This window comes from Pseudomyrmex gracilis, unplaced genomic scaffold, assembly GCF_002006095.1.
Source record: "Pseudomyrmex gracilis isolate BER0280 unplaced genomic scaffold, ASM200609v1 scaffold_130, whole genome shotgun sequence".
Lineage (NCBI taxonomy): Eukaryota > Metazoa > Arthropoda > Insecta > Hymenoptera > Formicidae > Pseudomyrmex > Pseudomyrmex gracilis.
Window position 1 is genome coordinate 62380 of NW_018020714.1, and position 27849 is coordinate 90228.

The following is a 27849-nucleotide window of genomic DNA, read 5'->3' on the forward strand; positions in this document are numbered from 1 at the left end:
CTTGAAGTGTAAACTTGTTTAATAAACCATATCTTTCATTTTCGATTTTTAATTCACGTAGTCCGGGAACTTTCCGGACAAACTGTGTATAAGCGCTTGTGGAAATAGATTATATATAAACTCAATCACACTCTATATATCTCGAATTTAAGACAATTGCAAAATACAGTTTTTTTTTTTAATGATTTTGTATTTTATACGCAAATGCTGTTGATCTTAATTCTATACAGAAAATAATCTAATCATGTTTTAACAATGTAACGCATTTCAGATTAGCGGAACAATTGGAGAATACTTTCAACTTGATATTTTTTGCGCAAAGTTTGGGCAGTACAGTCTTACTATGTTTAACCTTGTACATGGCTGTGGTAAGTTTTACGAACACAAAAATCCAAGTTTTGACGTATACTTGATGATAATTAAGAACAAATCAGTTATAATTGATAAAATGTCATTGTGCGTTGTAGAAATAATAGCAATTTGCATGTCAATATGACGCATATAATTAACGTGATGTTTGATCAATTTTCTAATGCTTTTTAGAATCCGGCTTCTAGCGAAGATAAAGAAGTCAGTACTGTTATAAGTTATACATTGTACATATTCTGCCTACTTATAACAATCTGGTCATATTGCTATACAGGAGAATGTCTCATTACCGAGGTAAATAAAAAATAATTGTCATTTAATGACATAATCGTCATTTCGATCTTTTATACGTGAACGATGTTATCATTAAGTGTTCTCTAGACAGACTGCTTTATCTTATAACAGAAGTAAACTTTATCTGATGTATGAATGTTGTTTGATCTTTATCTTACAACTAATTAACCGGAAGTTTTTTAGTCACTCTTTAGTCATAATTAAAAAAATATATATCTCACAATAATTTTATATTTTACACAGAGTACTGGAGTGCGTGATGCATTTTACAAGTCGGATTGGTATAATCATTCGCCAATGCAATCACGGTTAATCAGAACGTGCATGATTCGAGCTGAAAAACCAGCAATATTGACTATGGGTAAATTTTGCGTGTTATCATTAAACACATTTACAAACGTAAGTCAGTAAATTATATATATATCTTGATACATATATTCTATGTTTTACCATTAGCATTTTATATTTAACTGATTCATGTTCTATTTGCAGTTAATAAAAACGTCGATGGCGTATCTATCCATGTTAAGAAATTTTTCGTAAAACGATGTTTTAGCTTGAAAATTTGATAAAAATCTATATATCAATAACAATTGTTAAGTATTATAATTTATAAGCCACGTAAAGTAAATTTTGATCATGTAAAATTATATTTTTTAAGTAGTTAAAACTAATAATGTTTTTACCTCTTTGTTTATTTGTTTCTATCAATTATATTTGTAATAACTATTGTATTTATTACAAAAAACGTAGAGAAATACTAAAATAGTTTTTTGCAAACAACTGACTCACATGTTACGAGACAATTTTCTTTCGTTCTGCTTTCTCATTCGCTGAACCTCTCGAACCACGAAACATGATAATTTAATTTAATCACTTGCAATCAAGTCAATAAGTTCTCCTACATCGAAATACGGTACTTAAGGTTATCGGAGCTTAGTCCTCCCAAACTCAATAATTATCGGCACTAAGAGGGCTGTCATTAAGATAATATGCCTTAATTAATATTAAACTCTAGATATTTTTAGATGACTACTCGTACGATTCTACGTTTGACGTTATAGCCTGAAAAATAAAATGTACAGTACTGGCTTGACAATATGACAGTATTAACAAGATAGTCAATTTTCTTCATGTAACCGACATGTATTCTCCTGTTAGTAGAATAAGTTTTTCTCGTAGTCGGGAAAGCATATTTGCGAACTGCTGTATCATCTGGACACACTCGAAGCCGCATTATGCAGGTAAAGAAATTGAAGAAAATTGTTTACTTAATTAAACAATACACTGTACAGAGAGAGCGATGACAAAATTTTTCAAGTATACGACTCCAGACGTAGCGATTTACTACAGTTCTTGTAAAGTTTACATACGTAATTCGTAATACACTTCCAATTTCGTGTCTTAAGATAACATAGATAAAATTAGAATATAAGATAAAATATATTAGACACAAATATATTAGAACATAAAATAAAATTAGAATATCTGCGAGAATTTCTCTTATCGAAATTTGTCCTATTCTACACGTGGTGTATCATACAATGATTCTTTCATTTTCAGACAACTGAGTTCGTTCGAACGTCAAACGTAATAATCTGGAATAGATGTTTTTTGAGATTTTCAGGTCTGTGACCGATCGGAGTGAATCAGCCCGTGTGTTCGTATTTTTCGTCATATATTTCATAAATATCTGGATCATGGAGTTGAGCTACCTGTTCGAATGCGACATACTAGAGTGCGTCATCACGGATTTATCGGAGAACATTTTATTTCTGATACTGACCGGAAAGATAGTGATAATGAGACGAGGCTGCGATATACTGAGCAAATTTCTGAAAATCATCGAAATCGTGATTTCACGACCGAGGCCTACCACAACGTACAAGAGAAGACCGTGTACTTACGGTACAACAAGATCGGCTTGAAATTCATCAAGATTTCGATGGGTATTACAATAGTGGCGGCTACAATATATTACTTGCAAACATTCTTGGAAAATTGGAGTTCAAGTGAAATATTACGTTCGAAGAAATAAAATTTTATTTACTCGTGTTAAATCAGCACCAGAGTTCTTTTGATAAAACTCCAACAGTTGATCTGTCATGTTTACTCATTCATTTTTTTGACAATTAGCAATGTTTAAAAACATTATTCAATATTTAAGTAAAAAGTGAAATTTGTTTACTTTCGTAAATACATGGTTCCAGAGATCTAATGATAAAAACGAGCTTTCTAAGAAAAGGAGAAATGCGTATCGTTATCTTTCTTAGAAAACGAATATATGAAATGTTTTTTCAAAATTACTGTAAATTATGGTGCACTAAATTACTCACACTGTTTCGTTTCGTATCTTTTTAATCAACTTGTGCACATATTATTGAGAAATAATTCGGCAATCGCTAGTACGACCCGCGTGTACGTTGCCGCTTATTGCTCAGAAACGACGAGCCGCGAGTGTTAGAAGGGAAACAGAATGAAACACGAGATTTGTTCGCGCGCGGAAATTATTATACAAAAACAAAGAATACAATAAACTTGCGACACATGTATTTGTGACTAAATAGTAACAGTCGAGCGAGAACACTCATCAGTGATTACTTTTCCGAACGTATCACTACTTTGTTTTTTGTATAAAGTGAAATATCTCTGAAGTACATTTAATGCTGCGTGTAATTGTATAATTTTTATAGCGTATATTTTGTATAAGATATATTGCTTATTTAATATGTTAAAGAATAGCAAAAAGCTTGCCACTGTTTTTTAATCAAGAGTCATAAGATTAACAAAAACAACAGTAGCAGACTTTCTACTTGAAATAATAATTTAATGTATAAATACACCAGAGATAAAAAGCAGTGAAATTAAATTTAGCGTGATATGTGTATACAGTGACGTCTGGTACCAATTTCTCGTATCATTTACCGTATCGCACGGTTCTCTTTATTGAGATCAACGACATGTTTACTTATATGTGTTTTTTTTCTGTATCTTTCTGTTGGTTGCTTTTCTGACAATAACCTACGGTTATGCAGGACCAGATACTTTGATAATCAACATGACGCTTCATATCTGCGGCCAGTAGTTAGCCGCGTGCAGAATTGACAATTTGTTAAAAAATTGCAACAATTATCAGTATCACTTAAATAGCATTGTACACAGCGCGTCATTGAATCGCGGAATAGGCGCGGGATCGGAGGGCAAGCGGGGCGGTTGCTCGCCAATAAGCGCCGTATGAATCGTACGGCCCGCTTGCCCTCCGATTCCCGCGCCTATTCCGCGATTCAGTGACGCGCTGTGTACTGTAAAAGGCGATTTTTGGCGATCGTATGGTACATATACCAAAGTGTAACACACTATAGTTCGAGTGACTTCAAACTATAGTTTGGTACACTTTGGTATATGTACCATACGATCGCCAAAAATCGCCTAAAATAACAGTGTTTAATAATTACCGCTACGCACCCGCGATCTTGTCAGGATTAGGGTAACTGAAGATGCAAAGCAACTGCGCTGCACTTCACTTAGTATGTGTATTTCAACAATACTTGTACAGATCAAACACAATTTAAATGTCTCGCACTACTCGTTATTACTACGTATTAGGTGTTGGAATTAATTCGTAGCGTTTTACAAGACATGGCGTAAGTAGTACAATATATTTCGTGGTTACCTACAGTAATGTATTCATTGTGAAACAGTTGTCATTGGACGTCATTTGCTTTACATAAGCTTTTTTTGAATCGTAAATAACAACACTATAATTTATTAAATATGTTAAAATTTGTGCCAAATAAAGTGTTTTTGACGGGGAGGCGTTTTTTGACGTGTGAACTGCTGCTTCAACGGGAGAAAAGAAAAGGTTTTTTGCATCGAATTGTCACCGGTGATGAAAAATGGATCCGTTACGACAATCCGAAGCGCAGAAAGTCATGGGTTAAGCCCGACCGACCATCAATATCAGTGGCAAAGCCGAATATCCATGGATTTAAGCTCCTGCTCTGTATTTGGTGGGATCAGAGGGGTGTGATTTATTATGAACTGCTGAAATACCGAATGAAACTATAACTGGGGATCGCTACCGACTACAATTGATGCGCTTGAGCCGTGCATTGAAAGAAAAACGGCCGCAATACTCCAAAAGACACGACAAAGTCATTTTGCTGAAACGACAATGCTCGTCCGCACGTCGCAAAACCGGTACAAACATACCTGGAAACACTTAAATGAGAAGTCCTACCCCACCCGCTGTATTCTCCAGATGTTGCTCCTTTTGATTACTATTTGTTTCGTTCGATGGCTCATAGCCTGTCTGAGCAGAAGTTCACTTCTTACAAAGATTGTCAAAAATAGATCGATTCGTGGATTGCATCTAAAGACAAAGCGTTCTTCCGACACGGTATTCGTTCCCTGCCCGAAAGATGGTCAAAAGTAGTAGAAAGCGATGGGCAATACTTTAATTAATGTATTTTTTAATTTTCATTTAAAATAAATAATTTTTCTTCATTAAGAGAACGCTACGAATTAATTCCATTTCCTAATATAACTAATTATCTTCGGCGCGGCAACAATAAAATGAATAGCGCGAAGGACTGACGCGAGCTCGAAGCCTCGCACAACTCCGAGAATTCTAGAATCGCGTAAACAAGCACACGTGAACCTAGTGTGTTACATGCAAGCAGGAGAATACCATTCGCACAAGGACATTCGAATCTGAGAAGCTAACTTAGCTTTATTATAAATTTTATTTTACAGTACACAGGCATCGTCACTTAATAACGTGAGTTGTATCCTTTATTTCAGACAGACTGTGAGACAATTGTAGTCAAAAAAATCCACAAGTTTAAAATCAGTGAGGAAAAATAAGAGTCATACTTACACAAAGATCAACGTGTATGCAACTGCGGTCTAAGTCTGTTTACTCGCACTACTGCGCGCTACTGCACTACTGTAAGAAATTCACTTTTTCACTGGCGAATTACTGACAATCAATTATTAAGCGGCAGAGAACGCTTTAATGAGATGTTTCAAGTACGGATCTTAAGAGGATGCTGAACCAGCGGATTAACAGCTGCTTTGCTGTCCAGTAGGTGGTGCCCTTTATACAAGGATAGACGTACATATATCTCTTTTCTTGTCTTTCGTTTTGTTTGCCCGTCTGATAGTGGTGGGGATATGCACACGTGCGCGACTGTCTGCTTGTGTGCGTATCCTGCCTACTATCGTATGTGCTTCATTAGAAGAACTAACTATTCTCGTAAACTAGACAATAAAATCACATTTTGATTGTTCCATTTAATTTTTTTATATCATCCGCTTATCGCTCTGGTGCCTGTATATTTATACAATGCTTAGAAATTGGTTAAAAATAGCAAAATATGATCAAGTAATAATAGGACAATGTAACTTTTGGTACTTTTTAGACTAAAAAGCACCAGACCGATAAGTGTTTTTTTACTTCTGGAAAAGCGTTTTTTATTTGATACAGTAAATAATGAGATTAGTCTGATCTACTAAAATGACATGTCCCGTCGGTATAACAGGACGGTTCAGCATCCTCTTAATTGTTTCAATATGTACAGTAGGAAGCACCCATAGAGCTTATACTCATGGAGAGGCCCTGCCTATATATGCTAACCATAGAGAGGGCTCCGCCGGGAAGATCGACAAAGAGAGATATATTTCGATATATTTTGTCTACTGTGGCTCCCCCACTTCGTGTTCTCTGTTATTCTCTTCTATAAGAAGTGGCCACAGTTGAAACAGAAAAATATATCCCTCTTTGTCGATCCTCCTTGCGGTCGCAGGGCCTCTCCATGAGTATAAGCTCTATGGGAGCACCATATCGTGCGGCTCCAGAGGAAGTATTTTTCGGGAATTTCTCCTTTGACTGCTTCTACTATCGCGCGTCGTTCTCCTTCGATCTCTGCCAGCAGCCCGAAATCGAAAGAGAGCAGCGCGCAGTAATAGGAGCAGCTAGAAAAAAATTTCCGAAAAATACTCCCTCTAGAGCCGCACGATATGGTGCTCCCTACTGTACAGTCGGCGTCAATGAATCGTTTCGTGGACGCGGGGAGCTAGGGGTAAGAGGGACGGTATTCCCTAGCAGTAAATATTGTAATTGGTCAATTCATCGAAATCTGCTACAGTTAGTTAGTGCGGCGCCCGTTGGCAGTACTTACTCCTAGGGAATACCGTCTCTCTTACCCCTAGCTCCCGGGGCTACGAAACGATTCATTGACGCCGACTATACATACAGATGTCTCGATAACGTAAAAACAGGTCTAAACTTTTTCGTCGCATAGTAAGTAGTTTATGATAAGATAAAAGAGTGTAAGAGAGAGAAAGAAAATATGTATGTGTGTTATCTCTTAAATGCGATTTTTTTTCTATTTCTATATGTTTTACTTTTAACAAAACTGTTTATAAAGATATATATTTTTAAATACAAGTTTACTTTATGCGCTTGTGGAAATAGATTATAATGTAAACTCAATCACTGTATAATTAAACTTTATTTGATATTGTTCTTTGATTTTACTTTCACAATTAATTACTCGGAAATTCTTAGTCATTCTCTACAATAAAAAAATATATATATCTCACAATTTCATATTTTATACAGAGTACTGGAGTACGTAATGCATTTTATAAATCGGATTGGTATAATCATCCGCCATGCAATCACGGTTAATCAGAACGTGCATGATTCGATCTGAAAAGCCAGCAATATTGACTATGAATAAATTTTGCGTGTTATCATTATACACACTCACAAACGTAAGTCAGAAAATTGCATCTTGATACATATAATCCATATTTTCTATTTTACATTTTTTAAATCTCGTATTATTTAATTTAATAGCTTCATGTTTTATTTGCAGATAATAAACACATCGATAGCGTATCTATCAGTAAACGATATTCTAGCTTGAAAATTTGATCGAAATCCGTATAAAATTATCAATATCACATTTGTTAACTATTATAATTTATAAACCATCTAAGGTAAATTGTGATCGTGTAAAATTATATGTTTTAAGTAGTTAAAACTAATAATGTCTTTACTTCCCGGTTTATTTCTTTCTATCAATTAGAACGAAATATTGTATTTATTACAAAAAACGTAGAGAAATACTATAAAATAGTTTTTTGCAAACAACTGACTCACATGTTACGAGACAATTTTTAAAATGATTAGAATCCAACAGCTGGTAGTCCACAGGTGGTGGTTTCTTACAAAAAAATTTAACTCACTGGGATGGAGACAATTTTCTTTCTTTCTGCTTTCTCATTTGCTGAATCTCTCAAACCACGAAACATGATAATTTTGCGATCAGACGGTTTTTTTCGACCGTGTTCCCTAAACTCACGAGTATTTTCGATGATGTAGAGAGAAGTAAGATAATAAGATGCGTAATGAGGATAATATTGCACGAACTGAAGCGAGCAATTATATCGACGTGTTTTTTGTTGATCTGAATTGCGTGATGTAATGACTGACGTACCGATCGACTGTAGACGGACGTACATTTCATTGACAATATCTTTTATTGTCTCATTTCTGAGTAAATGTTACAAGAAACTCTAATGTTTTAGCGATGAAAGGTAAAAGATGTAACACATGAGGTCCGCGATCTCGGAAAAACAAATCCTACAAACAATTATTTCTGAAGTTACTTAAAATTGATTTTTTTTTTGTTATGATGCTTATTTATGGGAACAATCTCACACACACTCAGACATAATGTCCATCTAATGAACATTAATGTTCATAACGTCACGTCGCGTCTAATGAATATCTAATGGAGGTTTGTGTACAATATTGTTCCGATGTTGCGGATTGATGTAATTGCATATTCAAATGTTAAGCTGAAACCGCGTAACTTGTCTAAGAAAGATAAGTAAGATAATTGATGCGCCAAAGGAAAAAAATGATAGCTAATAACAACTTAATAATTCAGATCAGAGCTTGGATGAGCGTAATAGTTGCGCACGTTTGAATTTTCCATTTATACGATATTGTTGTAGATAGAATCAGACAGAGCGGAATGACCAGATGAGAGCCGTGTAATAACGCAACACGACTGTGTGTTTCAAATGTTGGATTTGCCGTTTCGAGAATCGCATTGATACGCACGCGTAGCGTACACGTGTACACGCATTGATCAACGTAATTGTAACGTTGAATAGGATCCGGCGGTGATTTTGCAACGAGGCAAGTTGCAGTTTCGCGAGCGATCAGTTTGCAACTCTGTTCGCCATGAGAGTAAAACCATCCCACGGCAATTTACGTCCCGTAAGAAAGCGAAAATGAGATTTTTTGTCATAATTTCAATAATTAATATTAATTGTATGACAAATTATATTAATTGTTTTTTTCTGTTCGCGCAATATTGCATTGCAGACCGAAGCGCGTCATATCGAAGATTTGTTTGTTCATTTAGAACGCATTTTTTCCGTCGGTGGAATATGGCCGTTTGAACCGACGTATGTTCGCTTTGCGATCTACATTTCGCATTACACTCTGTATCTCGCCATGGCGTATACCGACTTTTACGACGTGTTCGGCAATCTGGAACTGATGGTAATGAATCTCGTGGAAACGATGGCTTACACCATGGTGTTCGTGATGCTGTGGCTGATCCGATGCAGCGGTCTGCTGAAACGGCTAATCGGCGCGATCAGAAACGACATGGCGAAGCAAAAATTTGAAAATCTCGAGGAAGAGAAGATATATTACAATTACAATTACGCGTCAAAAGTGTTCACGTACAGCTCGATCGTCGGTATGTTCATCACGGTTATGCTGCTGTACGTCAGACCGCTTGTGATTTTAGCAACCAGTAATCAAGGTACACGAAGTTTGTTAAAAAAAATTTCTTGTTAATTATTTATAAAACTCCAATTGTGTGTTGGATCTACAAAAAAAAGCGTTTCTTTTACTACAATATATTGTTTACACAATTTATTGTTAATAAGCGAATTAAGAATTATAAAGCAAAGTTTTTTTAGAATTCTTCAAAGTTATTATAAAAATTGTTACAATAAACTCTTCGAGAAATTTTAAAATAGCAAAAATTATACTTTACACAGGAATGTGTGATGGTTTTTTTTTTTCCAGCGTCACGTAATGGTACGGTGTCTTTTATGTTACCCTACAGGGTACACCCGTTTTTCGACGTCTCCGACACGCACACGTACGTGCTGATGTATCTGTATCTGTTCCCGATGATTTACGGATCTATTCTGCACATGGCGTCGATCTGTCTGCTGGTGATTTTGGTATTCCACATTTGCGCCAAATTGTCCATCCTGTCGTACCGCATCAGAAAAATGGAAACGTATTCGCAGCGCATGCTGATGGATAGAATACGCGATTTCGTTCAAATGCATCTGAAGATAATATGGTAAGCTCGTTTCAAAGTCGCGGCTTATAAACGAGAAGAACACATTTTATTCTTTTCCTCGCCCTCAGTTCCTGTACTCTGTTTTTATTCTCTTTGCACGTAATCTCGTTTGAACACTACAACGAAAGGATGGCGAAATCTGTGGACGATACTTTCAATTTGATTCTGATGGATGAACTCCTCGGTAATAGCATTGTACTGGCTATCTCGATGTATTACGTCATAATGGTTCGTGTCATTACGTTAGTACTGTCTCTCATCGTTGTTAAAAAAAACAAAACATTGACAATATCAAAAGGTAAGTCTAGTTAATCGAAAAAGATATTATACGTGCAAAACAACATTTCTTCAGAATCTGTCAGTGACAGAGATGGCGACCTGCTGCACTTTTATTTTCTTCGCCGCCATCGCGCTCGTAATACTCTACGGATACTGTTTGATCGGCGATCAGTTGACTCAACAGGTGTGTACTGAAAATTAAAAACTTAGCAGCGATGTCAAACAATGAAGCAAGTCGATTTTGTGACGAGTTCCTTTTTACAGGACAACATTGGTTAAAATAGTCGCGTTTAAGTTCGATGAAATTTGCGTTCGTCTGTTTGACATCGCTGATAAAAACTTTTAAAACAATTCTTCTTTGTATAATAAAATATATAACGTGCCATCCGATTGTTTAGTGTGTTAATATGCAAGATGCGTATTACGAATGCGACTGGTACGAAATGCCGCTCAACTGCAAGAAGTGCCTGCTGATTTGCATGATTCGTAGCCAAGTTATGCTCTACTTAACCGCGGGAAAGTTCTATATATTTTCCTTGAACAGTTTCACTGACGTAAGTGTGTTTCAGCGCGGTATTTTCTTTGCAGGTAAAATTTTGAAAACAAAAATAAAAAACATTGAGAATTAAACTCTTGAAATTAAAATATTTAGAGTATCAAACTCTTTAAGATAATTTGCTATATATATTTGATGCAGGTCATTAAAACTTCTATGGCGTATTTATCGATGCTACGCACTCTATTATAAAGAAATTACGACAGTTCCTACACGACGCACAATATCGAACACACATCTGTATATTAAATTAATTTATTATATAGAAAATACACGTAGAAACTGCCTTAAGCTGTGCATTAAATCTAATTTCGTTTTTGTAAATCTCTCGTTTAACATTTTTTAACATGAACACAAATAATTAAATAAAGGTTTAATTTTCGAGCAAAATTGGATTATTTAATATATTTACATACAGCAAAAGATATATATTACATTAAACAGTAGCGAAACGTTTCTCAAACTCGTAACAGAGTTTTCTTCAGAGTCCCGAAAAAGTAATAAAAAATGTTTAAGAAGTTGTCGCAAAGATAACAATAACGCGATATAAAAAAACTAAAATAATTTTTCTTCACGTCAATTTTGAAAGGTGTATTCTATATCAACATCCAAGTTTGCTCGAAACTGTTTGTCATTTGTGTTTCCATTACAAACAAGCGGTTTTATATTTTAATATATTATAGAATATATAAATAGAAGAAAGACTTATTTTTAATTTAATAATATATAGCTCTGTCAGAACACGAATAAAAGCTTGATCGAAGGTTTAATAAAACACTGTTAAAAGAAAAAGAGAACTTCAAATAATCTAAACTTTTAGGATGTCGAGAGTGAAACAGAAAAATCAAGTCTCTCCGTTTATCGCCAATTGCACTGCGTAATAGTTTCATAATGAAACTTGGAGAAGCGCACCTGAAGTTTTTTTGTATTCGTGATCGCGTTCCTGGAACCGTTCGACAGCCATTTGTATTCGCAATCGTGTGAATCCGCGTCGTCGATGCCAATCGCGAATGATTCTGCGCATTTGTCTCGAAAGCGCAGGTGGATCAAGTAACACGCTCATAAGTAATTCGTGTGTACAGTACACGCTAATTTCGAGCGCAATTGTTGGCAACTTTATAATAGTCTATGGGACGATACCATAGACGGTGCTTTAGGCACCGAAAAACAGGCATATTTCATGAACTCGTACGATTCCCGTGCGTTCGCCGCAGTTTCGGACGATCGGTCGAGAGAGGAACATTGTAAAATAAAGCGTCATGAAGGTGAGTCGCGGCGTTTCTTTGATGTTAAACCTCGAAAAAATGTGCCGTAAAACAAAAAATCAAAGGATAAGTTATCTGGAAATTACGTTCAAAAGACATGTCTGATCATGTCTTTCGTTTGTCAGGATCAAAAGGACCTGGACCGCGCGGCCGAAGTGCTGTCCTGGAACAAACGACTGATGACGACGCTGGGTCTTTGGCCCTTTCGATTCAACAATCTCATCTTCTCCGTCAATTTCGGCTACTTCAGTTTTTTCATGGTTCTCGAATATCTGGATCTGTTTCTGTTTATCGGCGATCTCGAGCACGTGATCATGAACCTGACGGAGAACATGGCGTTCTCGCAGATATTCGTGCGTATGAGCATGCTGCGGTTGTACAACGGGGAGATCGGCGAAGTGATAGCCGAGACTATGAAGGACTTCGACAAGACGAGTTACAGAACCATCGAGGAGATGAAGGCGTTCATCACGTACAACGCCAGATCAAAGATCTTCGTCAAATTGCTGATGGTGTTCGTCGCGTTAACGGCTTCGTCGTATTACTTAACGCCGATTATAATTATACTCGGAAGCGGTGTGAGTCATTGAGTTTACGTAACTTGATTTCGATCGGCGAATCTGTAGAGAATTATCGTACGCGCACGAGGAAAAAAAAAACATTTCAATGCCATTCTTTAATTTGTTTCTTTTGTAAATCTTATGTTAAGAATTTTTAAATTTTTTTTTAAGACTAGTACTGATAAAAATATCTGTTTTTTTCCAGGATTACCAAAAATAGTGATCAACGAGAACGTCACCCAAATAATTTACTTGTTGCCCTATCGTTTTCACATGTTCTACGCGATCGACGACATGCGCGCGTACACGATCACGTACGCGTTGCAATTTCCGTTCGTGTTTGTCAGCGGCTTCGGACAGAGCGCCGCCGATTGTATCATGGTCACCCTTGTATTTCACATATGCGGTCAGATGTCTGTTCTAGCTTTGCGTATTAACAGCATAGACACCAATCCCGGAAGATGCAGACAAGAGGTGCGACACGTGGTGCTCGCACACATACGACTGCTGCGGTAAGTTCATGTGTAGATAAAAAAAAGATAAATACTTGAAAAAATATAAAAAGCCGATACACATCGTTATTTCGATTAAAAAAACAACGATAAAATGTGCTAACTCTTTGTTCATATTTTATTTAAAAAATACAATTATTGCAAGTAATTTTACTTGTCTCGAAATCATAAGTCAATCAATAATGGAAATGTTTTTCGAACAAGTAAACCTTTTTTAATAAATCGCAGAATACAATAATTATTTCACAAATTGATTGCATTTAGACACGCATTTTTTTCAGAATGGGAAGAATGATACAAAAGGCATTTAGCGCAACGTTATTGGCTCATCTTTTGGGAGCTACTTCTCTCGTGTGCATTCTCGGTTATCAAATTTTAACAGTAAGTCCGACGAGAAAAACATAACAGTAATAAATAACGACAATTAACTAATAGAGAAATCAAACGTTGGACGTATGTAAACGAAATATATTTTTTTAAACGTGTAGTTTAATACACGAAATATGTTCCACGTACGTGTTTGGATCTCAATGGCTTTATTTTCTCTATTAGTTGTGAATAAAAAAAACCTTGTAAGAGAATATTTGTAATAACAATTACATTGTTTAATTTTTGATACGCTGTTTTGTGTGTTCTTGAGTTTACTACTTTTTTTTTTTTTTATAGAATTTTGCTAAAGGCGAGAGAGGAGTGCTCGTTACATTTCTGATATTTCAATTCTTAGTACTGCTTATACTCTACGCTCACTGCACTGTAGGCGAGAGTCTCCTGACGGAGGTAACATATGTTACAACACAAAGATAAAAGACCTATGTATGCGAAATCGTGATAAAACAAATTGCCTATGTAGATATTATAATGACGTGCTTTTCCACGTGCGCGTATAATTTTGAAGTTTGTTTTTTTAATAAATATGTACCAAAATGCTAAACTTCCTCATTCCTGTTCTCTCTTTTGTTTTATTTATGGTTTGTGTTTCGCGGTTTGCAACTTTATAGAATCCGAACAAATACGAATGCATATGTAGACAAAAATTAAATGCATTTGTTTCTGTCACATAGAGCGCTAAAGTGTGCGAAGCGTTCTACGATTGTTGCTGGTACGACATGCCGATGGAAAACGCACGAATGATAATACTGTGCATGGCGAGATCGCAAAAACCGCTCTGTCTGACAGCGGGCAAATTTGTCATCTTTTGTCTCAGCACTTTGACCGATGTGAGCTATGATTCTTTTGTAGACACGCCGCAATATAAAAGATATTCTTGTAAATATTTACTCATAGCAATTCGGCAGGTTCTGAAAACGTCTATGGGGTATTTGTCGGTACTACGTTCCTTCTTGTAACACCACATGGGACCAACGCATGTCGGAAATATTGAAGAGTTTCTCAATCCTGTGCTCAAATAGAGGTAAACACGTAACTTAACGACGTAAGTGAGTATCTCTCGTAAGCACTCTTCTTTATCATATTGCGCGGTTAAAAATCTTTTGAAACGATTTTTGTACCTGTACAAATAAATCTGTTCAAGAAAACCAACTTGTGTGAAAAGCATTGCTCCATCCTTCAATCAGTTTAACAGGTGTTATATTATTGTGTACATATGTTATTTACGTGTGTAAGTGAGCAAGCATTTAGCTTGTGTTTGCTGAAAGAAGAAATGTGGCGGATTTTCGTGTTCTACATGGTGTTTCTAGGACGTCGCATTCCCAGAAAAAGGTTCGAAAATTGAGAAGAGAATTGTGTAAAATTATTACCTTGTGTAAAATTATTACTCTGTTTTAAAGCTAGCACAACGATTTTTTTTATTTATGTACAAAAATAAAACCTAATAAAGAAGAATAAGTTGTAAATTTTGTGGAAAAGAAAGAGAGGACAGTCTCCACATTTTGCGTGATTGTTCTACTCAAAAGATGCGGGAATCCGTGTTCTCGAAGCCCAAAGACCTGAATAATAACAAAATCAGCATTGTGTGCAACCTGGCGGAAAATGTTTAGCTGAGCTGAAACAGTTTAGCTGCATATAAACCAGCGGGGAAGCCACAGAGAATCTTTTAGATTTGAGTAACACAAGGGACTTTTGTAGTTCCATTCGCTTATTTAATCCTTATATTTTTATCTTTATAAAAGTAAAAAAACAATATGATAATCAGTGTCGAAGTCCATCATTATTTGAGATGGATCGAAGAAAATATTACTCGATATTATTCGAAATGTACAAAATATATTAGTCGAAATGTACAAAGCGTCAATTGATGTCTCACGACTGAATGTTTGCAACGTAATGAGACAATTTAAAATATTTAAATTTAAAGTTAAAACTATTAAATATTTTAAATTGTCTCATTACTCTCTATAATGGCTTCCCGTTAAAGTTGCCATCCGTTCTTTTTTCCTCCGACACTGTCTTTTTTTTAGAATGCCGAGAACGTTTGAGCGGATTTTCCGAAAACGTCTGCGGTGATTATAACCGTTTTAGGGAATCTTGTAAATATTTTACTTTATTTCTACCGCGTTACTCTGAGATTAGGTAGCTATTCTCTTTTTTCCCGGACACTTGGATGGCAACTCTACTTCCCGGTAAGTGACCGATTTTAGAACAAATAGCTGATGGCTTTTTTCTTTGTGTCACATTAAAAACCGCAACGTTGTTATAAGACAATAACTAGCTTTGTTCTACCTTATTACAGTGAACATTAATAACGTTATTAATTTGATATTTGATGCTTTCGCGGTGTGTAGTATTAACATACAAAGATGTTTTTTCGAGTTTGAACTGCGTTAGTGTCATTTTTATACCGACGTTTCGTGAACATTACAGCTCACTTCATCAGGGTTTGAAGAGCAGCCTGATACTGGTATCACGTCAGTATAAAAATGACACTAACGCGGTTCAAACCCGAAAAAACATCTTTGAACGTTATTAATTATTCTACTTAATACATAATACTTAATACTTAAAAATTACATTTAAAATTTGGACGTACTTTTTTTGCGATTTGTGATTTGTGATTCGTTAAAAATTGATTTGTCCTAACTCTTACTTTCGTACACTGTGACTAAATAATGTCAAAAACAAAACACAAATTATATCAATTGATCATATCAAATTTACTGTTCACATCAATCGATTTCGATAACCGTCGCGATTCTACGAAACACCTTCCATTAGTTTATACTCCTTTAGTTAATCGCAAAATGATAAATATTGAAAAAGTGTAACTAGTCTTTCGATATACTTGTAGTATACGTATATGTTTTTTTTTTCATAATTCAACAGTTATGTCTTTCTCAATAAATATTTATCACCAGTAAATCAGGATGATAATTTCATTATTTTGTAATGTTAAAACGTTGTAGTACAGAAACAAATAACAATTAGTTATGCATTTGCGTGAGCGTGATGCTTTATAATATATTTAGAATAATTTAGAATATATAGAATAATTTAGAATAATTTAGAATAATTTAGAATATATATTTATATATTTAGAATAATATTTAACTAACAATATTAGTTTTATCAACTGTGACCATGACTTTTTGTGACTAAAAACTATATTAAGATCAAAGTTTCAGTTCAAACATCAGTCATCGTTGCAAAACGATTGATAACTATCGAACAATGGATTCTCTAGCCGTAGTGTGCGTTATCGCGGTCATATTTCTTACGGTATTTTATTATTTTTGTACACAAACCTTTGACTTCTGGAAGTTACGTGGAGTTCGCGGTCCAAAACCGATACCGATATTCGGCAACATGAAAGACGTTCTTCTTGTAAAAATAAGTATGCGTGAATATATGGCGGAACTATATCGCACCTACAAAGACGAACCGTTAATTGGAATATACGCTAGAAGAACACCTATACTTATTGTGAAAGATCCAGATTTAATTAAGGATGTTCTTATCAAAGATTTCACCGTATTCGCCGAAAGAGGAGTTAACTTCGACGAAAAAGTGAGTTATGTTATGTATTTCTATCTGAAGTAAAAGAGCGAAGTATGCTTTTTCGAGAATTTTCATATAATTTTTTTATCGTAGGTACAACCGCTGTCGCCACATCTTTTTAATTTGGAGTCAAAAAGATGGCGACCGTTACGGACTAAGTTTACGCCCATTTTCACATCTGGCAAACTAAAAGAGATGTTTTTTATTGTATCGGAATGCGCTGATCATCTCGAAAAGTATACCGAAACATTAGCAAGTAAAAGCGAACCTGTGGAATGTCACGAGCTCATGGCTAAGTATACGACCAACGTTATCGGTAACTGCGTCTTCGGCATCGAGACGAATTCATTAACAGACGACAATGCCGAATTTTGTAAGATGGGAAAAATGGTAACAAATTCATCTTGGATAAAAGTATTTTTAATCAGACTCAGACAAGTTGCGCCGAGCATCTTTTCTTTCCTTAGATTTATCGGTATTTTATCGCTACCGACCTATGTCAAATTCTTTATGAATATTGTTCACGAAACCATAGAATATAGAAACAAAAATAACATTGTTCGACACGACTTTATTGACGTGCTGCGTAAAATAAAAGAAGAGGATAAAGTGGGTGATATTGGTAAGATACGTTTTATAGCCACGAACGTGCTTACATATTATAGTGATTTATCATAATAAACCATAAATTATTATTAATTCATAAATTAAAAATAATTAATAAATTAGAAATTATTATTAATTTATATAAATTACATTTAATATTTTATTTTATCATTACATTACACAATACTAATATGTTATAATATTCCAGAAATAACCGACACTTTGCTGGTCGCTCAGGCATACGTATTCTTTGTTGCCGGCTTTGATACATCATCTATTACCATGTGCAACGTTTTATACGAATTAGCATTGCATCCGAAAGTACAAGATAAATTACGTGAGGAAGTTAATGAGATGTATAAAAAATACGGAAGCAGTTTAACATACGACAACGTGAAAGAAATGCAATATTTAGATAAAGTTTTCAAAGGTAATGTCGCGTGCAAACTGAAATAAGTAAAAATAAGTATATAACAACGTATATCTCGTTATAACAACGATTATACGGCGATTATACATTATAAGTTACAGATAATAGATTATTATAAATTAAAGATGATATTGTATTCCAAAAATAGAAATTTGTAACAATGAAGATAACAATATGTAGATTTTAGAAAAAATTATTCTCTCTCTTATAGGTTTTTTTATTTATAAATAAAAACTTATCCTTTATTCATAAAAATCTATTATTTATTAAAACGTGAATTTTTCTCTGTATACAGAAACTTTACGAAAATATTCGGTAGCGACAGTTATAATGAGGAAAGTAACATCTAATTATACTTTTAATGGTACAAATGTCACTATACCAGCAAACCAAAGACTACTGATTCCAGTTGATGCTCTTCAGCGCGATCCAAATATTTATCCAGAACCTGACGTTTTTGATCCGGAGAGATTTAGCGACGAAGCTGTAAAATCCAGACATCCGATGTTCTACTTACCTTTCGGGGACGGTCCAAGAAATTGCATCGGTATGTTGCAAAAGCTCAAATCTTTTGAATACGTCTTTTTATTAGAAAATGTTTTTGTAATAGAGAAGTTTAATAGTTTCTTCAATTCAGTCGGTTTTTATTTGCACAGGTTCCCGCTTCGGAACTTATCAAATCAAAATTGGACTTGTAAAGTTGCTGCGAAATTACAAATTTGAAACTTGCGAAAAAACACAAATACCTTATCGCGTAGATCCCAAGATAATAACATTATCTCCACTGGGTGGAATATTCTTAAAAATAACTAAAATTGACAAGACTTAATTGCTTTTACAAGTTTAGACTACATATATGTGAGACAAAAAAATTTATTTTAAAAATATATGTCATAATCGAATATGCATGTGATAAAAAGAAAAGAAGAGCTCTAAAGCTTTGAGATAAAAAATATGCAAAACAAAAGATATGTAAGACAAAACACAGTGGTCTTTGTTAGAAAAACCATATTTATGTATTTTTTCGTCAATGTATCAACATGTTTGACACTAAGACGTGATGAAAATGTAGTTATTTTTAAACACATTCTGTAGTTGTATAAATAAATCTATTTAAGAAAATAAGTTTCATAAATATCGTTGTGCGATCTTGCACATTCTCCAAACAATTTCGATGTTGGGGAAAAAAATTTTCTTGTATTTAACACCAGTATTCATATAAGCGAATTTTGTATTTAAGATCGTCTTTAATTTAATCTTCAGATGTTCTGTAAGCCGACGAAACTGAATAGCATCTTAAATAGAAGATGCGACTATGAATACCGGTTTAAATATATCCACTTTACGTAACAGAAACCATAATGTGTTATATATGTTACTTACCGTGGAAGAAGATTCATAAGTTTTCAACATATATCGCAAAGAAGTGCTGAAAAGAAATATCGATATATCGATCAAAAGGCGATCGATGTGTATCGCGCACAAACCGCGTGCAAAAATAAAACGGCTGAGATTCCGCACTTAAATTGGAAATAAAAGACCTCGCGCCGTTTGCGTAGTCGCGCACTTTCACGACGGACAGAAACGACGGTCAACTGGTCTTATACGACACAATAGAAGTCACAATTAAGGCCGTGCGAAAATTGTATGTACGCGCGGCAGTTTATATAAACTCAGTGTTCCCGCAATTATGTGTCTGGGCCAATCATCAGGCGTATCGTGTCAAGTGCCATGTATCGCGATGCCTGACTATTTCTTATTGGCCGTAACTTTCAATTTTTTCAGCATGTGTAACAGGGAACCGGATTGACGTTCACGTGAATGATTAATGACATCACAGTTCACGTAACGTGAACTTTCTACTTGGAATTCATTTCAAAATGCGGATTTAATTACTTTGAAGTTTCTTCAAATGTAAGAGACATAAAAAAGACAAGCTTATAAACAAATTAAAAATGTGTTATCGAGGTTTTTCTAATATTAAAAAAAAAAAGACTTTATAATAGTAATATTTTAAAAAACTGTTTTCCTTAAAACAATAACTTAAAACTAAAGTGATGTTACAATAATACAGAAAACTTAATTGAAAAAACAGAAAGATTTAATAGTGCAGTAATTGCCATAATCTTGTCTTGGGATGCTGATGCGCACAGAACATCATTAGCGCAGCTGATTGACGTCTGAGTGATATATTCGGCAAATATGACGGAGAATTTCCTGCATATTGACATCTTTCCAACTTGCTTATGTAATTCTATTTAAGTGTCGTCATCCAAATCACGTGAATGAGCAAGCGAGATGTCGGTTAAAGACTTGGAGCGATGTGCACAATAGAACTTGGCGGCTCCTGTCCAAAACTATTGTCCATCAAATTGTTATATTATCGGTTTTTTTAATCGACTGAAAAAAATAAAAAGAAAAAAAAATATAAAAAATGTAAACGACGAATTCGATTGGAGGCACTAGTGGGCACTGAGTGTGTTCTCTTTAAGTGTGTAGTAGAATATTGCACACTGAAGTATTTCACTACACACTGAAAGAAGACGCACTCAGTGCACACTGGTACACATCGTGTGTTGCGATATCTTCAAGATATTGATCGCGGTAGTCACATGTACATGCACAATGACTTCGCAATTACCAAGTATAAACAAAATGAAATTAAGCAAAAAAAAGTACATAACGTCTCTTGTTCTCCTTGTTCTCTAATTAGAGTGCAATTTTATATACATGTGTATTATTTCTTTTATATTGTTACACGTAATAAAAAAACATAGCGATATTTCAAGATAATAAAAGTCACAAGTCGGAGCAAAAATTTATAGGTATTTGTTAAAATTGAAACTGAAATAAGCTTGGTGTTCCAATTAGATAAAAAAGATAAGAGAAGTAAAAAACATAACATGTTTTCACACAATATTCCAGGTAGGATTTTACTGGCGCAATAATAGCGTATCGTATTGGGGTATTGCCAGCATACTGACCGTTAATATAGATTCAATTCTGGCAGAATGCTGAGATGATAAGTCTGACGCGGTGTCAACCATTTATATCGATATTGAAAGTTGATATTGAGCCAGTATCGTACGTATTGATCCATTATTCCGCCGCAGAAGTGTGTAAAACTTTATTAAAACTGTTATATGTAATAAAACTTATTTTTTTTTTAATAAGCAAACACATTATATATATATATATATCATTTACAAAATATTAATATGTGTGTTCCGTTATGTTGGAACATGTTTGTATATAGTTTTTAGTTAGTAGGTATATTTTTCTCTTCTTGCAGGATCGGAGATGAAATCTCCGGAGTTGCCGACCAGAGTCCGCTACTCTGAACGTATTTGATAATATAATCTCTCTTCGTAACTTGTATCTTACCTTTTACAAAGCAAATTCTCAGACAACTTTGACAATGATTTACAACTTCAAATATGTAGATAAAGATAAAACCATGACGTTCCTCCGTCGCGCCAATATAATTGCATCCCGCAATTTATCTACCTTTCCAGATAACTTGTTTTTATTATATAGAAGTATTTTTGGCATAAAAACAAATTTTTCTTTATTTTTAATATATAAGTAGAACATCAGATTTGTTATCTTTCGATAAATAACTATGTATATTTCTCTTGGACTCGTGACTCATTAAGTATGTCTTGAAAAATATCCTTATGTTTTTTCATTATTACGTGTTAAGGTAAATTTATATTTATAAAAACGCAAAACTATAAAATATAATAAGTGAAATATAAAATATTAAAAAACGTAAGTTATACTTCAACTTTATACTTCAACTTTTTTTTTCAAGCTAATAAAACAATAAAAGTGCGAGCAGATCTTTTGACCATTAAATCTTTACTGATTTTATCTAATTATGCTTTGGATGATTATACATTTCTTGATGATCTTTCGATATTGTGCCAGACTATTTCTGATAAGTGGCACGAACTCCCACTTATCTAAAATTTTTATATCGTTATCTGACTTACTTCACACTGATATCTACGCAGAGTCATTGTATAATACGAATTCCGTGTATAAATAAAAGCTTGAACCTTGAAGATGTCACATCAAACAAAACCATACAATCGAGAAAATTACGTATTTAATGCAGTACATTTCAATGTTGTAAGTCAGTGTTATTTCCGATATTAATTTAAAAAAACGCACAATTTATGTGAGTGACTATTGACATTCAGGTATGTTATATCTTGAACACTATTTTGATTGTTATTTCTTATACAATGAGAGTAATATATATAATAATAATATAGTAACATTTAAATAATAACATCCTAAAAAATACTGTTTATTAAAATAATAATATCCAATTAAAACAATTGAATAAGGACTTATTTTATCATAATTTGACATTTGTAAGTAGATATTCTTTTCTTGTCACAATATGTTTTTCTTTTCATCAAAGATCGCGCGTGTGCAAATCGATCGACATTAACCGAGCAATGGATCTTGTAACGATGCTGTGCGGCATCGCCGTCGTATCTCTCGCGATTTATTATTACTTTACGTCAACTTTTGACTTTTGGGAGTCACGTGGAGTGCGCGGTCCACGACCACTTCCGATCTTCGGTAACTTGAAGGATGTTCTTCTTGTGAAAAAGAGTATGACCGAATACATGTCAGAAATATATAGCACGTACAAAGACGAACCGTTAATTGGAATATTCTCTCGAAGAACGCCTGTACTTGTCGTAAACGATCCAGATTTAATTAAAGATGTTCTCATTAAGGATTTTACTACGTTTGCCGACAGAGGAATAAACTTCGACGAAAAAGTGTGAAAATTTACGCTTACATTTTATTAACTGAAATAAAGAAGCAAAATATATAGCTATGTATTTTTTGACAAGAATCTTTATGCAATCTTTTATTATGTCAAACAGGCAAATCCGCTATCGTTACATCTTTTCAACTTGGAGTCAAAAAGATGGCGACCGTTACGGACAAAAATGACACCTGTTTTTACATCTGGCAAACTGAAAGAGATGTTTCACCTGATATCAGAATGCGCCGACCATCTCGAAAAATATACAGATACACTAGTGAGCAAAAACAAACCTGTTGAATGCCGCGAGCTGACAGCTAAGTACACAACCGATGTTATCGGTAGCTGCGCCTTTGGCATCGAAATGAATTCACTGACAAACGAAGATGCCGAATTCCGCAAAATGGGAAGATCGATATTCGCACCTACTTGGATGACTTTAATACGCTTCAGACTCAGAGATATTGTACCGAAGGTTTATTCCTTTCTTACTCTTATCGGCATCTTACCAAGACCACTATATATCAACTTCATAATGCGTGTTATTCGCGAGAATATGGATTACAGAGAAAAGAATAACATTATTAGACACGACTTTGTTGATATGCTGCTAGAATTAAAAAAACAGGGCAATCTGAGCGATATAAGTAAGCATTTACTTCGTAGTAATATATATTGTTGTAATATATTTTGCATTTGATTATTGAAAACTTCCATGGAAAACATTTGAAACGTTTTTCTTTTTATAAGAAAAGTTTTATAAAATTATACATGCATAAATATACACCACTTGAATGTTGTTTTAGTATATAATTGATGAAATCAATCGATTTGTATTGCATTATAAAAAGTGCATAATGTTAAGTAAAAATATGTTATACTATAATTATGATTTCAGAAGTGACTGACAATTTAATAGCCTCTCAAGCATTTGTATTTTTTGTGGCCGGTTTTGAAACATCATCGANTACCATGAGTCACGCTTTGTACGAATTGGCATTGAATCCGGAAATACAAGATAAGCTACGTGAGGAAATTGATGAGACATATACAAAATATGGTGACAATTTAACGTATGANAACGTGAAAGAAATGCGATATTTAGATAAAGTTTTCAAAGGTATGTTATTTCTAATCGATAAAATAAGAAATTTTAGTAACAATTACATTATGTATATTGAAGATCAGAAATGATATCGTGTTATAATGCACATATAGATTTTTGTAACGCAATAAGAGTAACAATAGTTTAGGAAATTGAAAATTTTATTCTAGGAAACACTATTCTATAAAACTTATTTCATTTATCTAAAAGTTACTGTTTTTCTGTGTACACAGAAACTTTACGGAAATATCCACCGTTGACAACTCTCATGAGAAAAACAACATCCAGTTATACTTTTAATGGTACAAATGTCAGTATACCAGCAAAACAAAAAATACTGATTCCAAATGGTGCTCTTCAGCGCGATCCAAATATTTATCCGGACCCGGACGTTTTTGACCCGGAGAGATTTAGCGACGAAGCTGTAAAATCCAGACATCCGATGTTNTACTTACCTTTCGGGGACGGTCCAAGNAATTGCATNGGTATGTTGCAAAAGCTCAAATCTTTTAAATACGTCTTTTTATTAGAAAATGTTTTTGTAATAGAGAAGTTTAATAGTTTCTTCAATTCAGTCGGTTTTTATTTGCACAGGTTCCCGCTTCGGAACTTATCAAACCAAAATTGGACTTGTAAAGTTGCTGCGAAATTACAAATTTGAAACTTGCAAAGAAACACAAATACCTTATCGTATAAATTCTAAAGCGGTGCTTTTATCTCCTGTTGGTGGAATAGTCTTGAAGATAACTAAAATTGAGAAGACTTGAGAGTCGATTGTTTTTGTAAATTTAAAGTAACTACGTTTAAAAAAATTATGTTCTAATATATATGACAATCTGAATATATATGAAACAATATGTAAAAATATGTATGAATATGAGAAAACAAAATAGAAAAACGTTAAGATAAAAATTCAAAGAAGTGACACACAAAAACAGTACATATAGAAGTACGTATAAAAGCAATTTATCTCTGTTCTGAAAGGTTTCTCAATCCGCTCTTGTTGTGTAATATGAAGATTCATGTACGAATAAACAAAAGAGTTTTTCCGTATTATATTTATGTCATTCACTTGTTTACTGATAATCTCTTGAGATTTTCATACAAAAATGTTACTGTTTATTTGTGACTGAGATGACGCATGGAATGCACACACACAGATTGCTGTTGATTGCTTTTAGGTTGTATATTTTTTAGGTAGGATATTTTTTTCTCTTCTCTGAGTCGGAGATAAATCATGATCTTTGGAGTTTCTGACCAGAGTCCGCTACTCTAAACATACTCGATAATATAAGTTACTTCGTAACTTGTACTTTTTACAGAGTAAATTTTTAAATAACTTTGATAGTGACTTTGTGGTTTACAACTTCAAATATGTAGATAAAGTTAAAACTATAACGTTCCTCCGTCGTGCTAATATGACGTCCCGAATTATGTACATTTCCATATATTTTGTTTTAACTATATAGAAATATTTTTGGCATAAAAACAAATTTTTCTTCATTTTTAATATATAAGTAGAACATCAGATTTGTTATCTTTCGATAAATAACTATGTATATTTCTCTTGGACTCATGACTCATTAAGTATGTCTTGAAAAATATCTTTATGTTTTCATTATTACGTGTTAAGGTAAATTTATAATATTATATATTTATAAAATATATTTATATATAATATTATATATTTATATATTTATAAAAACGCAAAACTATAAAATATAAGTGAAAAGATGAAATGTAAACTTATATATAAAACATAAGTTATTTATACTTCAACTTTGAAGCTAATAAAACAATAAAAGTGCGAGCAGACTATCATATCTTTACTGGTTTTGCTAGTCATGCTTTGATTAATTAAAAAATACTTTATGATACTTTCGATATTGTACCAGACTATTTTTGATAAGTGGCACAAACTCCCACTTATCCATAATTTTTATATCGTTATCTGCCTTGCTTCACACTGATATCTACGCGGAGTCATTGTATGATACGAATACTGTGTGTAAATGAAAGCTTGAATCTTGAAGATATGACATCAAACAGAACCACATATATCAAAAAATTTACGTATTAAACGCAGTATATCTCACAGAGTATGTAAGTCAGAGTTGTAAGTCAGTGTTATTTCCAATATCAATAGAAAGAAAAGCACATTCTATTCTATATTGTGAGTGGACATTACATCGACATTTTCAGGTATGTTACATCTTGAACACTATTCTGAATGTCATTTTTTATATAATTAGAATACTGCATATAAAAAAATAATATTATCCAAAACATACTGCGAAGTAAAAACTAATATCCGATTAAAACCTAATAATATCAAATAAAAACAATTTAAATAAGATTGTCCTTATCTTAATTAACTTGACATCTGTACCTAAAGAACTATTTAACAGAACATGTTTTTTCTTTTAACAAAGATCGTGAGTGTGCAATCGACAATTACCGAGCAATGGATCTTGTAACGATACTGTGCGGCATTTCCGTCGTAATTCTTGCGATTTATTATTACTTTACATCAACTTTTGGCTTTTGGAAATCACGCGGAGTTCGCGGACCACGACCAATACCGATCTTTGGTACAATGAAGGATGTTCTTCTTGTGAAAAAGAGTATAACCGAATATATGTCAGAATTATATAGCACGTACAAAGACGAACCGTTAATTGGAATATTCTCTCAAAGAACGCCTCTACTTGTCGTAAATGATCCAGATTTAATTAAAGATGTTCTCATCAAGGATTTCACTACGTTTGCCGACAGAGGAATGAACTACGACGAAAAGGTGTGAAAGTTTACGGTTATATTTTACTAACTAAATTAAAGAAGCAAAATAAATAGGTATGTATTTTTTGACAAGAATCTTTATGCAATCTTTTATTATATCATACAGGCAAATCCGTTGTTGTTACATCTTTTCAACTTGGAGTCAAAAAGATGGCGACCGTTACGAACGAAATTGACACCTGTTTTCACATCCGGCAAACTGAAAGAGATGTTTCACCTGATATCAGAATGCGCCGACCATCTCGAAAAATATACAGATATATTGACGAGTCAAAACAAATATGTGGAATGCCGCGAACTCACGGCTAAGTACACAACCGATGTTATCGGTAGCTGCGCTTTTGGCATCGAAATGAATTCATTGGCAAACGAAGATGCCGAATTTCGTAAAATGGGAAGATCGATATTTGCTCCGACTTGGATGAATTTAATACGCTTCAGACTCAGAGATATTGTACCGAAGGTTTATTCCTTTCTTACTCTCATCGGCATCTTACCAAGACCAGAACACGTCAGTTTCTTCATGCGTGTTATTCGCGAGACTATGGATTATAGAGAAAAGAATAACATTGTTAGACACGACTTTGTTGATATGCTGCTAGAATTAAAAAAACAGGGCAATCTGAGCGATATAAGTACGCATTTACTTGGTCGTTGTAATATATTTTTGCATACGCGCGTGTGCAAACTTCTATAAAAAGAAAATCGAAATTTTTTTCTTAATGAAAAAGTTTTATAAATTGTAACACGCATAAACATACAACATATTTGTATGTTGTTTCGATTTATAATCGACGAAATCAATCAAATGTTGTTAACCCTCCGGAGTTACACTTATTTATGCCACATAGCATTGGAGTTACACTGGGTGAATTTTACCGAAGCGATTTTCTAACGCTTATTACTGAGCGTTAAAACAAG

General features: G+C 34.0%; 4 protein-coding genes and 1 long non-coding RNA gene across 5 annotated transcripts in view; all 5 read left to right on the plus strand.

Moving 5' to 3' along the window:
• LOC109856669 (odorant receptor 13a-like) overlaps positions 1-1258 on the plus strand; it is a 6420-nt gene extending 5162 nt beyond the window's left edge. Inside the window, exons 4-7 of the mRNA XM_020432203.1 lie at positions 272-368; positions 544-663; positions 907-1062; positions 1156-1258. Coding sequence (XP_020287792.1) covers positions 272-368; positions 544-663; positions 907-1062; positions 1156-1206 — 424 coding nt within the window. The 3' untranslated portion in view covers positions 1207-1258. The remainder of the gene's footprint in view (positions 1-271; positions 369-543; positions 664-906; positions 1063-1155) is intronic.
• Positions 1259-1389: 131 nt separating this feature from the next.
• LOC109856692 lies at positions 1390-5739 on the plus strand. Its single transcript, XR_002250413.1, has 3 exons — positions 1390-1907; positions 2271-3335; positions 5467-5739. It is a non-coding gene; the product is annotated as an uncharacterized LOC109856692 (long non-coding RNA).
• A 1846-nt stretch (positions 5740-7585) lies between these two features.
• On the plus strand, positions 7586-14723 carry LOC109856691. The gene is made up of 12 exons (XM_020432253.1): positions 7586-8962; positions 9071-9518; positions 9788-10073; positions 10142-10371; positions 10436-10536; positions 10751-10906; positions 12299-12749; positions 12939-13245; positions 13527-13626; positions 13912-14022; positions 14307-14462; positions 14541-14723. The coding sequence occupies exons 1-12, from the start codon at positions 8927-8929 to the stop codon at positions 14589-14591; spliced, it is 2433 nt and encodes an 810-aa protein (XP_020287842.1). The 5' UTR covers positions 7586-8926; the 3' UTR covers positions 14592-14723.
• Positions 14724-16869: 2146 nt separating this feature from the next.
• On the plus strand, positions 16870-24978 carry LOC109856690 (cytochrome P450 6B2-like). The gene is made up of 6 exons (XM_020432252.1): positions 16870-17205; positions 17290-17818; positions 18011-18232; positions 18528-18779; positions 18889-18951; positions 24787-24978. Exons 1-6 carry the CDS (start codon positions 16870-16872, stop codon positions 24894-24896), a joined length of 1512 nt encoding a protein of 503 aa, XP_020287841.1. The 3' UTR covers positions 24897-24978.
• A 945-nt stretch (positions 24979-25923) lies between these two features.
• LOC109856656 (cytochrome P450 6j1-like) overlaps positions 25924-27849 on the plus strand; it is a 4286-nt gene continuing 2360 nt past the window's right edge. The window contains exons 1-3 of the mRNA XM_020432178.1: positions 25924-26331; positions 26562-26926; positions 27035-27611. Of these exons, the coding sequence (XP_020287767.1) occupies positions 26594-26926; positions 27035-27611 (910 nt within the window). The 5' untranslated portion in view covers positions 25924-26331; positions 26562-26593. The remainder of the gene's footprint in view (positions 26332-26561; positions 26927-27034; positions 27612-27849) is intronic.